Genomic DNA, 14,627 nt, shown 5'->3' with positions numbered 1-14,627 from the left:
GCCCTGCCTCGCCCAGCGCGCCCTTTACAAACAGCGGCTGCTGCAGTCGGTGCCTGGTGCCTCCGGCTCGCCCGCGCTCGCGATCCCTGTCGCCCCGGCGCGTCGCTGCCAAGGCCGTGCCTGCCTGAGGTGATTCCCTGTCCCCAACGCTGAGGCGGGAGCAGCCGCCCGCCCGTCCGTGCGCGCGACCGCCCTCGCGGCGTGTCCTGAGTCTGTCGTCGCCATCTCCTGAGGGAGGGAAGGTGCCGATCCTGATCCTCGTCCCGATCACGTACCTGGTCTTAGCGGGGGGCCGTGTGCACCTGGACGGGGCACCGGGAAAGGGCCGTCCGTGTCGTGGGCGCGTAGCAGTCGCTGGAAGTCGCTTCTCTTTGGTATCGCTTTTCCCCTAGGAGCGAGAAAGATGGAAGACGCTGCTGGAGATTTGAAGCAAGCTCTCCCAAACGTGTGTGACAGCGTTCAGATCCATGTGGAAGTTCACCAGAAGTCGAGCAGGTATCTGATCAAAGCGTTGCTTGCTGCCACTTGTGCCTGTTTCCTCTCGGCCTCGTTCTACGCATCTCCAAGAGCCCGCAGGACCCAGCTCTGCCTTCTCTGTGCTCTCCCGGGAGTTTCCTCACCTGTGTCTTTTCCTAAGATTGAACAAATACAGTTTGCTCAGTTTCACCTTGTGGGCCATGTCATCCAGTCTCATAATGAAGTTGTTGGCCACGTTATGGGTTTGCCCCAGTTTAGCCTTGTCTCTTTTGTGTCTGTGCTCACAACTGCTCACAGTACTCCAGATGTGGTCTTACAAAGCCAGTGGATGAAAACGCTTACTCTCCCTTACATCTGCAGTCTTGGTAGCACAGCCTCAAATAAGGTTGTCCTCATTTGTAGCAGGGGCACACTCGACTTATTGCCAGCTTGTCCACCCAGGACCCACGGGCCCTTTTCTGCAAAACAGCATGTCATTCAGTTGGCCTCTGGTCTTTTCTGTTATCTGGGCAGTGGGTGGAGAGCTGAGATTTCATTTTGCTGAACGTCAAAAGTTTCCAGTCAGACCGTATTTCCAGCCTGCAGAGGTCCCTCTGAACAGCAGCCCCCCCACTCCAGAATACTGAAAGTTCTTGCTTTGGTGATATCCATAAACTTGATGCAGTCACTTTCAATCCCATTGTCAAGGATGCAAAAACAGTGCTGGTCCCAATGCTAACAGCACCACACTGCCTCTCCCCACCCAAGTTACTGACAGGCTGCTTAATCTTTGTACTAATCACAGCCCTCTGAACTGGACAGTCCAACCCTCCTTGTCTATTTATCCAGTTCTTTTGTTAAGGTTTTGGATGTCTGAAGGATATGGGAGAGCATGTCCAAGACATTAGAAAAATCAAAGAGTAAAATACACACTGTGCTATTTTTGCCAGGCTTAACAAAGAACTGAAAATTTGCATTTGAATGAGTGAAATTGCAAAATTAAGTTAAATCTTCAAATGGTATTCCTGTTCCTGTAGTTTTTGTCTCTTCTGGAATTCTCCCTATATTGTGTCCCCATCCTGATGTTTCAGCTGTCCTGAAAGTATAATGGAGCTTTCAAGCTAAGCTTACCAAATTCAGTCTGTAGCTTAGCTCCGAGTCTTTCTGGGTTTCTTGCTGAAACACAGATTGCATAACTGCTTTCCATTCTTGAAGTCTTCTAGCTGTCTCATTCAGTATCCCCTGATATAACCTCAAACAGAGCAAATGATACTATTTGGATTATGTCTTTTAATGCACAAATTAAAAACAACTGTCCAACTTGTTGCTTTTTCAGACAGACTGAATCTGACAGGTTCTTTTCTCCTGTAGAATGCTGGAAGACAATTGAGTGGGTTTGGGATTTTTTTGTGTTAGTTGTTTTTTTAGGATTGGGGGTTTTGTTGGTTGGTTGGTTGTTTGGTTGGGTTTTTTGGTGTGTGCAAGATAGAAGCTATTTTCCGTGAAAGCCTCATGTATGAAATAATGCTTTTCAACGCTAATTCAAATTGCCTTATAAATGTCAATGCCATAAATTAATGATGTTTCTTTCTTGTTAGTGTGGCCAAGAAAGAAGATATTAGGATGAGTGTCTTAAAGCTGTTGAACAGACACAACATCATATTTGGTGATTACAAGTGGACAGAATTTGACGACCCTTTCCTTAACAACAATGTGCAGTCTGTGGCAATTGTGGATACAGACCTGAAACTGAAGGACAGACAGGTATTCCTGGTCAAGAACGTGCACCTCTGTTTATGTGCCCCTGAACTAGTTGTAGTGGTACCCTAAGGGCAGAAGCAAGACAAGGTCTGTAGAATGATGTAGTATCTCTTCTTAGGCTGACTAGTATAACTAGGAAAAGGTGGCTATTTTTTTTTTTTTACTAAATGTTTATTAAGGTCTGAAACAGAGGTAGTAGGCTTCAGAGATAAATGCCAGCTGAGGACTGTAACTTTCTTTTGTTCAACTAGCTTTGAATGAGAAATATGACAGGTAACAAATCTTTTTATGTTCATTCTAGCCTATTGACCTGAGCACAAGCAGTCTTTCTCTTCATGTTTTTCATCTGAATGAAGAAGGACCAACCTCGGAAAACCTGGAAGAAGAGAATGATGATATCACTGCAGCTCACCACTGGGTGCTACCAGCAGGTACCTGTGTGGCATTTCTGGGAGCTCTAGAGCAATAAAGAAAATATTGCAAAGGCTAAAAGTGTTTATAGTTACCTATAAAGGTACTATTTGTATTTATTGTTTGTCTATATAAAAAATATGTTTGGGCTTTTTTCTTTATGGAACAAATATATTTGGACTTTTTCCTTTGTGACGTGCTGCAGATGATTCCAAAACACATCCTTTATTTCTGTAATACTTGTGGATATGTGAAAATAACTGGTCTTGTTGTCTAAAACATGTAGTCATAATCAGAAGCATGCAAGTTTTTAACATTGGTGATTGCATTCCAAGTTTTTTTTAACTTGAAGATCCACAAGAAGCTTATCACTTTCAATGTTCATTTTCCAGAGCTCACTGCTGGCTTCCAGCCCCCATGACAGTACTGCTTTTATACATGAAACAGACAAACAAAGTAAAGAGATTTAGTCTTTATCTTCTGGAGAGGAAAAATCAGGCTTTTCTCTGTGATAGAGCCAGACCTGCCTGTTACTGTCCTGTGCTTGGGGAAGTTTGATTCTCTGCCTGAAAGGAAAAGCAAAAGTGTGAGCTTTAGCTCAGAGAGACAGTAATTTTGAAACATTTCCTATTCTTTCCATGTTGTGAAATGCCTAATTATTCATTAAATTAGTTTTCAGGAAGAATTAAAACCGACATATTGACATTATTGTCGTGGCGCACTAAAATCAGGGTGATCCGGCTCAGCGACAACAGAGGTGCAACAGACCCCCCCTTTCAAGCTCTGCAGAATCCCAGCTACCAGTAGAGGTTCAGCACAGGAACAAAAAGACAGCAGCACGGGTCCAGGGGTCGAGCTGGGGTGGCTTTATTTGGTGGTGATTTCCCTTGAGTTCCGGACTCCAAACAGACAAGACCTTGACTCGCGGTTAACATGAATTTTTTTAACATTTGTCGGGAGGAGGGGTTTAGGGTAGCAAACCAACAGTGATATGGTTGGGGAGGGGTCTGAGGTGGGGTAATTCGTACTTAGACCAATGAAAGAACACTAGGGAAGGGAATAACTTGGGTTCTAAACAATGGGGTTCTAAAGGATACAAAAGTGACAAAGAATTTACTAGAAGAGAGGGTGGGTTCGGGGGAGGATTGACACCTAGGGGGAGGAGGAGTAAGGAAGGTTCTGGGGAAAAGAGTAGGGATAGGAGGGATTGACAGCTGGGAAGGGGAGGCGTTTGAAACTTGGCAAGGAGTGGCTGGGTAACAAACGTAAGGACTGACACAACCAAACTGAATAACAGTGAGGGAGCAAGTCTAAATTTAGAAACATGAGATGCAAAATGGGAAACCTGTGCCACTCCACAGGCAAGGTCAGGACAACACAAAGGTATTGTAAAATCACAAATTAGATAGTGACCATGCCAATAAAAACTAAAGAAAACACACTGCAGCAATTATTGCCCCAATTTTGTGGTTTATAGTTGTTCAGGCTTTTATGCTTTTCTTTGCTGAAAGTTAGAAGCCAACGGCTTCTAACGGAATGATTGATACTCAAATGACAACTTTAGGCTTTTATGCATTGTTCAGCTATATGGTTTTTTTTACATCTTGATGTTAAAAAAAAAGGCAAACTTGAATGATAAAATTTGCCCTAGAACCCTCCTCCTACCACTAGTTTTCATTGCTTCCTTGGTGAAATGTAAGTTCATCCTCTACTGAGAATGGAAGGAACGATATTTTTCATTTCATGTTAATAAATTAACATTAATTTCTTGTCACAGATATTGGAGGAAATAGAAGCTGGGTAACTGCTGAATTTGTGTGTAGAAAGTGGTCTTTGCATTTTGGGAAAAATAAGTTGAAAAACTTTTTTTTCCCCCACAGATGCTTTACTTGCTTTCATATATGTGTTCTTAATTCTTCATTTTAGTTGAGCATAATTTGAAAACTGTTTTGTGCTGCAATGATGAGTTACAGGTTTCCAGATTGATTTATACTAAACAGGTATATAATATATTGCTTTTGCAGCTGAATTCCATGGTCTTTGGGAAAGTCTTATCTATGACACTGAAGTAAAATCAAATGTAAGTTGGAAATGAATAACAATTAAAATTGCTTGAGGAGAAGTAAGAGCTGAAATTAAACCTGTTTGAAGTTTGCTGCATCCTATGGAGATATGGGTGCAGGCTGGGCAGAAGGGAATGGGAGTGTAACTTTTGACCCTGGAAAGGGGGCTATTTACAGACTACAAACGAGACGGGGCTGCTGGGAAAGTGCTTCAAGCTGTTTATTTTTCAGCATCAGTCTCATTACATGATTATGATAATGGGAAGATGCTAGCGGCTCACAATCTCGGCAGCAGGCCAAAAAACTTAATGTTACAACTTACTTTATAAGCTTCTTAACCAATCACACAAAGCAAAAGCATATTGACAGTAGATCTGTCCAATCACCATAAGCACATGTACCTTTGGTTAAAACAATGCTTGCTTATTTTGAATACAATACCTATTTGTAAGCCTTAAAACACAGCGCACAGAGCTCCATTCTTAAGCTTTAACCTTCCTAATATCATGCTAGATAAACTTTCTGCAACTTAGAGAGCTATTCAGACAAGCATTAATATGCAGGCTATTGTTCAATTTGCCCTTGCTTTTTCTGCAGTTTAAATAATTTTTCTGCTGACCTATCTCATAACTGTTGCTTTAGCTCTACTCACAATTCTGCTGTATCTGAAGCCTGCCTTTTCCAGCTTTCCCTCTAATTTTATAGATTCCCATAAACTTTGTTTCTGGCAGCAGCTAAACAGTTAATGGACTTGGCAGTAATGTCAGCAAGCAGGGCTACTGTTCTTGCAAATATTTATTCAGTGATTTTACTAAAGCTGAGTGCCCTGCCACTTGAATGCTGTCAAGACATTGGAAAGAAACGAAACACTTCCATGGGGTCGTTTACTAGCTTGAAGATCCTGTGCATTCATCAGAGATTGTGATGATAACTGCCAGAGATTGTAGAACAGTAATACTGTAATCTGAAATTTAGTAATTGTGATGCAAATAAAACCCACAAATAGTTCAATTCAGCTTCTAACTGAAGTTCTTGGACACAAATAATTAATTCATTACCTTATTTGTAATACCATAGATACAGTATTCTCACTTAAGTCTTTATAACCAAATAGAGAAAAGTAAAACATTCCAGTGATGGTACTTCTTAATTTATAAGGTAAAAATCAATTAATACATCCACATTTGTGTAATTTATGGAACAGTTTTCAAAGTCATTTGTGAAATGACAAGACTATTTCATTAGACTTGCTGGTGTTCTAAATAACAGCATGCTGATCACTGTTGAGTGTAAGTGTGTATGGATAGAAAGAAATGGTAGCTTTTAATGACTCGGACTTGAACTACTACCGTAAAATTGTAAATCTTCCTTCTTTAAACCATGGGAATGCCTGAGCATGTTTGGGTTCTATGGGCTCTGAAATAGTTGCTGTGAATTTTCAAAATAGCACAGTGAGAATTTTGACAAATATGTGGATTAAGTTTGGTTGTTTTTGCTGTTGTGTCATTGCTCCATCTCAAGCATGAGATATTGCAGGAGCACCACTGTATTGTCCCATCAACATGCAGGGATCTAAAGCTCGTTACACGTAAGAGCAACAGAAGATAATGTGGTATCAGGTGTTATAGGTAAAAGTGATCATAGATCCACCCCTGAAGTTCATATTCATTTTATTGAAAGAGTTCTCTACTTCCTAATTCCAGATAATTCTAAAATGAAACTGCAATATTTTTAGAAGCAATCATTCCAGGAAATACATGCAACTTCCGTTATTTGGAGGAATTAATTAATCTATGAATTCCTTGTAGAAGCTGATACAAATGCTTCAGTAAAAAGGAAATAAATGTGACAGGAAATGCTTTGTCTGGTGGGCTGACTACAACAAACTGTACAAATGTTTAGCTGTACAACATCTAAACAGGACCCAGAATTTGAGTCTTTGATTCTCTGTGCTTAGGCATCTTGTGTTTTACAGACACATAGTACATGGGACAATGAAAAATAAAATCAATTTTCCTTCCTTGAAGCATTTAATTTATCCATTTAAAAGTTCTGGAACTCCATTTGTGCCAAGTACATGCTATTCTTATTCTTGAGGGCAGGACAGAAATGAATTCCCATCCTTTGCAGAAATAAATTTGACTAAAAGAGATGAGCTCTGTTTTTTGTTGTTGTTATGAGTACACAATAGACATCATTAGAGATTGATTCTATTTGTGGTTATATTTGCTGTTATGACTCTAATTTGTGTCTTTCTGTCTGTCCTCTTCATTTAGTTACTCGATTATGTGACGACAACATTATTATTTTCTGACAAAAATGTTGACAGCAACCTGATATCATGGAACAGAGTTGTTTTGCTGCATGGTAAAAATGATCTGTTTTAAGCCAAGTAGATTGATTCACTGGCCAGCTGTTTATACTTTCCTTCTGGAAAGACTTGTACTGCAATCCTATGTAGTAAAATGAGTTGATATGAAAGCAGCACCTCAATAGTACAAATTTGGATGAAATGTAATGTCAGAGTCAAATCAATGTTCACGTATACTGTTTTGCATGAATTTAAATTCTAAAGCTTACAGTGCCATGACAACTGTGGATTATTTAATTTTAAGTGATACTGTTGCATTTTTACAGAATGAACAAAAATAATGCAGATACTGAAGATACTAGGAGGCATATATTAGTTAAACTTCTATTGCAGTACTAAATTTTTTTTAGTTATAGCTTTCTAAAAACTTTTTGAAAACTGGGAAGGCAATCTGTGTTGTGTTGTTGACACTGTTCTGTTGCCAACACTTGCCAGTTTAGTTACTTTTAGTTATTTTAGTGAAGCTGAAATCTTCAGTCAGTTCTAGCTTACTGTAGAGGTTATACCACAAACGAGATTAGCATCAACTGAATCCATTTTCTTGCAAAGTGCATCTTGCACTGATTTTGTCATCAAGACTGGTATTCAAAAATCAAAGGTCATAGTGGAAATATTTGTTTGTTGTATTTAAGTTACAACTGTCAATTTACTTCTACAATTTAGAAGCTTCTTTTTTAGATGTTTTTGTTTGAAAGACTTTATTTCAGACTCATACTCTGGTAACTGTGCTTGTACTTGCCTCTTTGGAGGAAATCTTTGTGACTTTTCCATGGGATATTAAGTCAGATCCAAAAGGTTTGTCTCAGAGTATAGTTCTCAAGATGATCTGGGTTTCCCCAAGGAAGAAATTTCTGGGAGAGTGTACATCTGATCAAACTGATTGTGATATGTTTCTGTTTTCTATGTTAGAAGAGTGCGTTTCAGGAAGATACAAGTTTGAGCATAGCACTGATTATAGAGAATGCTGATGAGGTTTAGCCCTGCAGGGTTGATACTCTTTGCTTCTCTGGCTGTTGAATGCTTTAACTTTATGGTGTCTGCATACATATAAAATCCAGCATTAGCTCTAGGATTGTAGTCAAGGAAGCAATTTTCTCAAAATAGTCTGGTGTACACAATCATTATCTGCTGTGATTTTACTCTACAATTAGTGTTGTAATGAAATAAAATAGTTAAAAATCTGTTAGATGTCATTAACAATCTAATGCAGACTCTGTGTTATGTATGGATCTGATTTCAAATCAGGCCCTCCTGGAACTGGGAAAACTTCTCTCTGTAAAGCATTGGCTCAGAAGCTGACAATTCGACTGTCATACAGGTGATTTTTTTTTTTTTAAATTTTTCACTTTAGCTTACTATACTTAGTTGTTCTTTTTCATTAGCCCAAGTATATCTCATATTTATTTTCAAGTAACTTAGTGCTATTATGTCTTCTTTTTTGTAGTGCACCAGGCTAGCAATACAATTGATCTGCTAGACTGATTAGGATATTTTATGGCCTTGTAAAATGTGTAAATAATTGTCCCAGGTGTGTAAAAGACATTCCAGTGGCAGTACAGTAATTTTTGCCCACTTTGTATATCAATGAGTATTAAAGGACAGAGGATCAAGGAGTATTTTGGTTTTTGTATCTTCATGTTTGATAGAGCCTGGTTTTAATAGGTAGTGGTTTTTTAAACTAATTTCTTTTGTGCTTGGATTGTCTGAATGCTGCAATCTGCAGGGGTCAGTTTGTATATCAGACAGATTATAAGAAATAGCCTGAAAGTTCATAGCAACCTAACAAATCTATATTAAAAAAACCAAAGATATAAAATAAAAGGTGTAGCATAAATAATGTGTATTGGCATGATCCTACTCTAGTCCAAACTGAACATATGAAAATCATAAGCTCTATAATGTGTGGTTGAGATACTTTGTCACTTCTTGCTATACTGAAGAAAATCTTACACAAAGAGAAGAATGAGGCAATTATCATGGTAAGAGTTACTTACCCTGTTCTAATGAGGAAATTCTAATAGCAATTTAATATAAGAATTCCAGTTACATTTTCAGCAATGTGGGGAGTTCCAGCAACAAAAATAATATCAGTAAAATATGTATTATATTTTGAAAGGTAAGTAATTTAAAGTACTAATTCACAGAATTCCAGGGTCAGAATGTCAGGAATGACACTTACAGAAGTTATTGATATCTCTGATTTTTATTTAGAATGGAGTTGATACTTCTTTTTCTCTTCATACTTTAGGTATAGGTATGGACAGTTAATTGAGATAAACAGCCATAGCCTTTTCTCTAAATGGTTTTCTGAGGTATGTATTGATGTACCTAATAAAATAAGCTACATATTTTAGAAATTACACTGTAATATTCTGTTTAGCTTGTTTCCTAAATATGTGCACCAGAGATTGTTCAGAATAATTAATATGTTTGAAAATGCTTAAAGAGAAGTTTTATTAGAAAGTTGTTTTAAAACCCAGGCATTTACACCTTTAAGTGTGATAAGCCTTAGAAAGTTGTGTGGTAAGGAAATAGTTAACATATGCATATGGTGTCTTTCTAGAGCGGCAAACTTGTAACCAAGATGTTCCAGAAGATCCAAGAGTTAGTTGATGACAGAGATGCTCTTGTATTTGTACTGATTGATGAGGTATGATTCCAATAGCATTGTTGTGCATAAAATATAGCAGAAAGGAAATTGATGGGAAGGAGCTGCAATAGTGCTCATTTGTAAAGAACAATAAAAGCACATATATGCTATTTCATAAGCTACATGATTGTGCAGCTGAGTGAACTTTAGTCTTGACTGCTGCAGATTTGGGAGGTTTGGAAGGAACATAGTGTGACTTAGCAGGCAAATTCCAGCTGACAATGAATTGAAGCCTTTCTTGGTGGAATTTCCCTTGCTGCTGTATGTTTACATTCTATTGTTTTAAACTTCAAAGTAGCCCAGATTTGTATTATTTATATTTTTTGTAAAGCTCTAAAAAACGTGAATATGGTTCATTTCATTGTTGTTAGATTTTTTCCAAACTTGCATAGAAAAGCAACTTAGTAAGTATGTACCTTATTAGCTTTGTCATATTGGAGTTCCTATGGGGAATCTCACTCTAAATTCAACCTATTCATTATTCTGGTGGTGTCCCATTTCTCCACCTCCAGAATTTAAAATGCAAACCAGCCTCCATTCTGTTGTCCAAAAAGGAATTTCCCTCACTACACTTTGCTTCCTTGACACGCCTTTCTTTTTCCCTGGAAATTCCTACCTAACAAAAGATTTTGAAGAAGTTTTAGATAGTAGGCACAGGAATCTGAAGTTGTGTTGCATGGGTTACCTGTTTGCTGCCAGGACTCCAAAAGTGCAATCCTTTTGTTTTTTTTGGTGTTTGGTGATTTTGTTGTTGTTGTTTTGGTTGATTGGTTTGGGTTTTTGTAGGTGGAAAGCCTCACAGCAGCTCGCAGTGCCTTCAAGGCAGGCACAGAGCCTTCGGATGCTATTCGTGTGGTCAATGCTGTACTGACACAAATAGACCAGATTAAAAGGTATTGTTTGCATATTATTGCAGTAGCAAAAGGTAATTGACAGTTTCAGTATTCCTATTCCTGCTAAATTTCAATTCCTACTTGGAATACTAAACCAGATTAATTAGTGAATAGTTATTCTTTGTTCACGATGCTAATCTTGAAAGGAAATAGGAGTAATCCCGCAGAATATTTTACATGTACCTGACTGGACAATCAAATCTATGGGACAGTATGCTTCCCCTAACGACAGAGAGAGAAAAAGGACAGAGCATCATGATGTTTGCTTGGAGAGCAGACATCAAAATTGAAATGTAAAACATGTTGATTAAAGGTTCACATTTACAATTCTTTTCGTGATTTTTTTGTGTGTGTCAGAAGGTATGCCAGTAGTTTCTAGGAAGTTACCATATATCACTTCTGAAATAGAATTAGAGGAACTGTGGACACTTGAGAAACAGCTGAAGGAAAGAGACTATGCATTGAAATAGTCTGGTGATACCTGGCCAAGAGCTTCAGATCATTTAATGTAATTCCTGATTGACAAGAATGATGTGATGTGAAGTTTATTGCGTAAAATTATTTGAAATATAAGAAGGAAGGTATCAACTTGCCAGTCATAAAAGGACATAAATCTTTTACATGTGACCTAAAAATCTATTTTTGTCTTGAAGGTATCCCAATGTAGTTATCCTGACTACTTCAAATATTACAGAGAAAATTGACATGGCCTTTGTAGACAGGGCTGACATAAAACAATACATTGGACCTCCATCTACTGCAGCAATATTTAGAATATATCTTTCTTGCCTGGAAGAACTGATGAAGGTAATACTTGAGAGCAAAACTGTAAAATACCATATTTTAATAAATTTTGCATTTTAATCATACTTCCTAAGTAACAAAAATACATAAATTTAATTCACTTTCTGTATTTCCACTCTTACTGTAAAATTTAATTTTGAATACATTTATTTTTCATACAACAGTTTGTAACTCTCGTTTCTAGTGTCAAATAATATATCCTCGACAGCAGCTTCTGACACTGAGAGAGCTTGAGATGATTGGCTTCATAGAAAATAATGTGTCAAGGTTAAGCCTTGTACTGAAAGATATCTCAAGGTAAGATTCTGAAATTCTACTTTTTTCATACATACATACTGAGTTATGGAATAATGTGTAAAAGTAACCAAATTTCCCAACAACTGGAGATCTGAAACAGCTCAATTTTTTTTTCTGTTTGGGAAAGTGCAAAAACCTTCAGGGGACAAAAAGTGGAAGCAATCACAATTTGCTAACATGTCTTTGTCTCAGATCTGGCTTGGTCTAGTACTGCTTGTGGTTTTTGCTCTGCCATTTGAAGTCCTCCTGACAAGTTGCTGGCTGGATTAGCGTTAGTTTTCAGTGGATATTGGGAATTGTAATGCACTTTGGCAGAAATAGCATGTGCCTTAGATCCTGCTAAGAAAATGTTTTGAAATGTGTTGCCATCTGCTAGATCAGTATTTAGTGTGGAGATATAAGTGGACAAAAACAAGGGGGAGAGGAGTAAAGTGTAAATAGATAGTGTTATGATTTGCTGAGTATGCTGGTAGAGCAAATGGTCTTTCACTGCAGCATAACAGTTCTTGAAACAATAAAAAATATATTCACAATATCAAGAAATTTTTTTTTTTCCAAAGTGCTGGTCCCTATGGAACAAAATAATATTCATAAAGTCTGCAAAGTGTGTTTTGTTTCTGTTCCTGAAGTATGCAGTCTTAACCAGTGAGGGGTGAAGTAAAAGCAAGTAAGTTTTTTCAGGCACAGAGGTTTGCATTTTATGTGCACAGAGCAGTGCTTGGAGAAGATGCTAACATATACGAAGTGGGTGAGAAGAAGAAAACTGTGTAAATGATAGGTAGAAGGTGACAGGCAGTACCCATAAGGTCCAGCACTCAAACTAGTTTTTTCCCCAGTCCTTCCAAAAGTGGTTGTGTCCATACCACGCTGTGGTAGACATCCCCCCAAATTAATGAGATTGGCACAACAATGTGAAGGGCCTGATGCAAGCATTGGCAGGCAGCTGTGCCTGTGCTGCTGCTGTGAAGCCTCCCACAAGCAGAATTTGTCTGTTCACTTCCTGCTAAAAGAGCTGCAAGTGAGCTACTGAATTGTCATCTGTAGTTCTTTTGGAACAACTTAATAGAGAAACATAGAAAAAGGAAAGGCATCCTTTTAAGAGTGGATATTTAGCATTTAAGCAGCACTTGTCTCTGTTTTACCATAGAAAAAGTGAAGGTCTTGGTGGCCGGGTCCTGAGAAAGCTTCCTTTCCTAGCACATGCACTTTATATTCAAGTAAGTTTATTATATTCAAGTGATTTTATTGTGTTCATTATATTTTGGGTTGAGTTTGAGACAGGCAGGGAGACATCTGAACACACACTGCCTGAAGTGAAAGATTGGTCCAAACCTCCCTTTTAGTCTAAACTGCACTTGTTTCTGAAGCTTTGTAGACCAAAACAATTATGTGTTGTCCATAATTTAGAATGGGATTGAAGAAGACAGGTGGGATTGATCTGCCCATGAGCATTCTACTTTTAATTAAATAAATGAACATTAATACTGGCGCTCTTATAATTTCTTGCTGAAAAAAAATCCCCAAACCTCTACCACTTTATAAATAATAATTTGTTAAAAACTTTTTTCTAAGCAAACATACAGTATTGTGACTGAAGACTTCACACAGGTTGACTTTGACTTTGCTGTGATAGCCGAATTTAAATAAACTTGCGGTTTGGTTTATAGAATCTTGCAATTTTTGTAACATGAAATTAAAATATTTCTCTTTTAAATACTGTGATTCGTATGTAAAATACTATGTCTGCCTATTGCCTTGGTGTGTCTAACAAAATGTTCTCTTATTTTCAGTCCCCCAGTGTCACGATGACAACTTTTCTTCAGGCCCTTTCACTTGCAGTAGACAAACAATTTGAAGAAAAAAAGAATCTTGCAGACTGCGTGTGATACGTGTGATGCTGCTGTTTTGTAGTTGACTGTATTGTTATTTTTTTTTATACAAGTTGCGCTACTTTTATGCATTTGTAAAATGAAATGCATTTTTATGCATTTGTAAAATAAATGTATTTGTAAAATAAAAGGCACCTTAAAAAACCTGGAATGCCTTATCTGGTTTTTCAAAATATTGATTAATAAACAACTAAGGAAATTCACAGCATATTTTTTGAAACCTTTATTTCAAATGTCAATAAAAGGATTATAAAAGGTTTTTGTTTTAAGTCAGTTTCCATCTTTTGCCATTACTAAAAGTGGGCAGGCTTCTGTTCCCTGTTTTTAATCACTAACTTTCTATCCAAGCATCTGAAATAACAGGCATGAAACTGGGAAGAATTCAAAGTGCTGAGTGACAGACCAGATCTTTCATACTGACATCTCTTTATCTTGAAATTTCATATAAATTATTATGGGTTTTAATTACATCGGATTCAAAAATTTAAAATCAGATGATCATGTAATTGTATTTTGTAAAATTTGGGGGTTTTTTATGTTTTTGAAAGGATGTGAACCCCAGTGGACCATGTTTTCTCCATGAAGTATAACTACAATATTTTGTCTTTAAATGCAAATACATTTTGGTTTTGTTTTATACAAAAGAGAGATGGGGACTTTTTTAGAGGGTGTGTAGTGATAGGACAAGGGGAGCAATTTTAAACTGAAAGAGGGTTGGTTTGGATTAGTTATTTGAAAGGAATTTTTTGTGGGGTTGGTGAGGCACTGGCACTGTTGCCCAGAGAAGCTGTGGATGCTTGATCTCTGGAATTGTTTAAGGCCAGGGTGGATGGGGCTTTAAAGAAGCTGTACTAATGGGAACGGCCCTGCCCATGGAGTGGTGAAAGCTGGAACTAGATGATCTTTAAGGTCCCAACCCAAACCATTCTATATTTCTGAATGTTAAAGGGGCTTCCAGAATAGTTTTTTAAGAGAAAATGGAGGAATTCAAGTTGGTGGTATCCAGTTCAGAGATGCCACCTAGCTGTTGGT

At 37.8% G+C, this 14,627-nt stretch overlaps 1 protein-coding gene across 4 annotated transcripts; it reads left to right on the top strand.

Annotated features, from left to right (window-relative positions):
* The first annotated feature begins 27 nt into the window (after positions 1–27).
* Positions 28–13,701, top strand: TRIP13 (thyroid hormone receptor interactor 13). Of its 4 annotated transcripts, none has more exons than XM_054285374.1 (14): positions 28–129; positions 393–495; positions 2,055–2,220; positions 2,519–2,648; positions 4,653–4,708; positions 6,968–7,058; positions 8,308–8,380; positions 9,311–9,374; positions 9,626–9,712; positions 10,499–10,605; positions 11,259–11,412; positions 11,594–11,706; positions 12,854–12,923; positions 13,497–13,701. In XM_054285374.1, exons 2-14 carry the CDS (start codon positions 404–406, stop codon positions 13,590–13,592), a joined length of 1,299 nt encoding a protein of 432 aa, XP_054141349.1. In that variant the 5' UTR covers positions 28–129; positions 393–403; the 3' UTR covers positions 13,593–13,701. The 4 variants fall into 4 exon arrangements, with proteins under 4 accessions (XP_054141349.1, XP_054141352.1, XP_054141351.1 ...); XM_054285376.1 differs by lacking the exon at positions 28–129 and adding an exon at positions 161–242; XM_054285375.1 differs by lacking the exon at positions 28–129 and having other exon boundaries at positions 250–495.
* Positions 13,702–14,627: the final 926 nt, after the last annotated feature.

This window comes from Melozone crissalis, unplaced genomic scaffold (genome assembly GCF_028551555.1).
Source record: "Melozone crissalis strain CALT ecotype California unplaced genomic scaffold, PUWL_Pcris_2 ptg000042l_1, whole genome shotgun sequence".
Lineage (NCBI taxonomy): Eukaryota > Metazoa > Chordata > Aves > Passeriformes > Passerellidae > Melozone > Melozone crissalis.
Note: the sequence above shows the minus strand (reverse complement) of the source record. Positions and strands in the feature narration are given on the sequence as shown.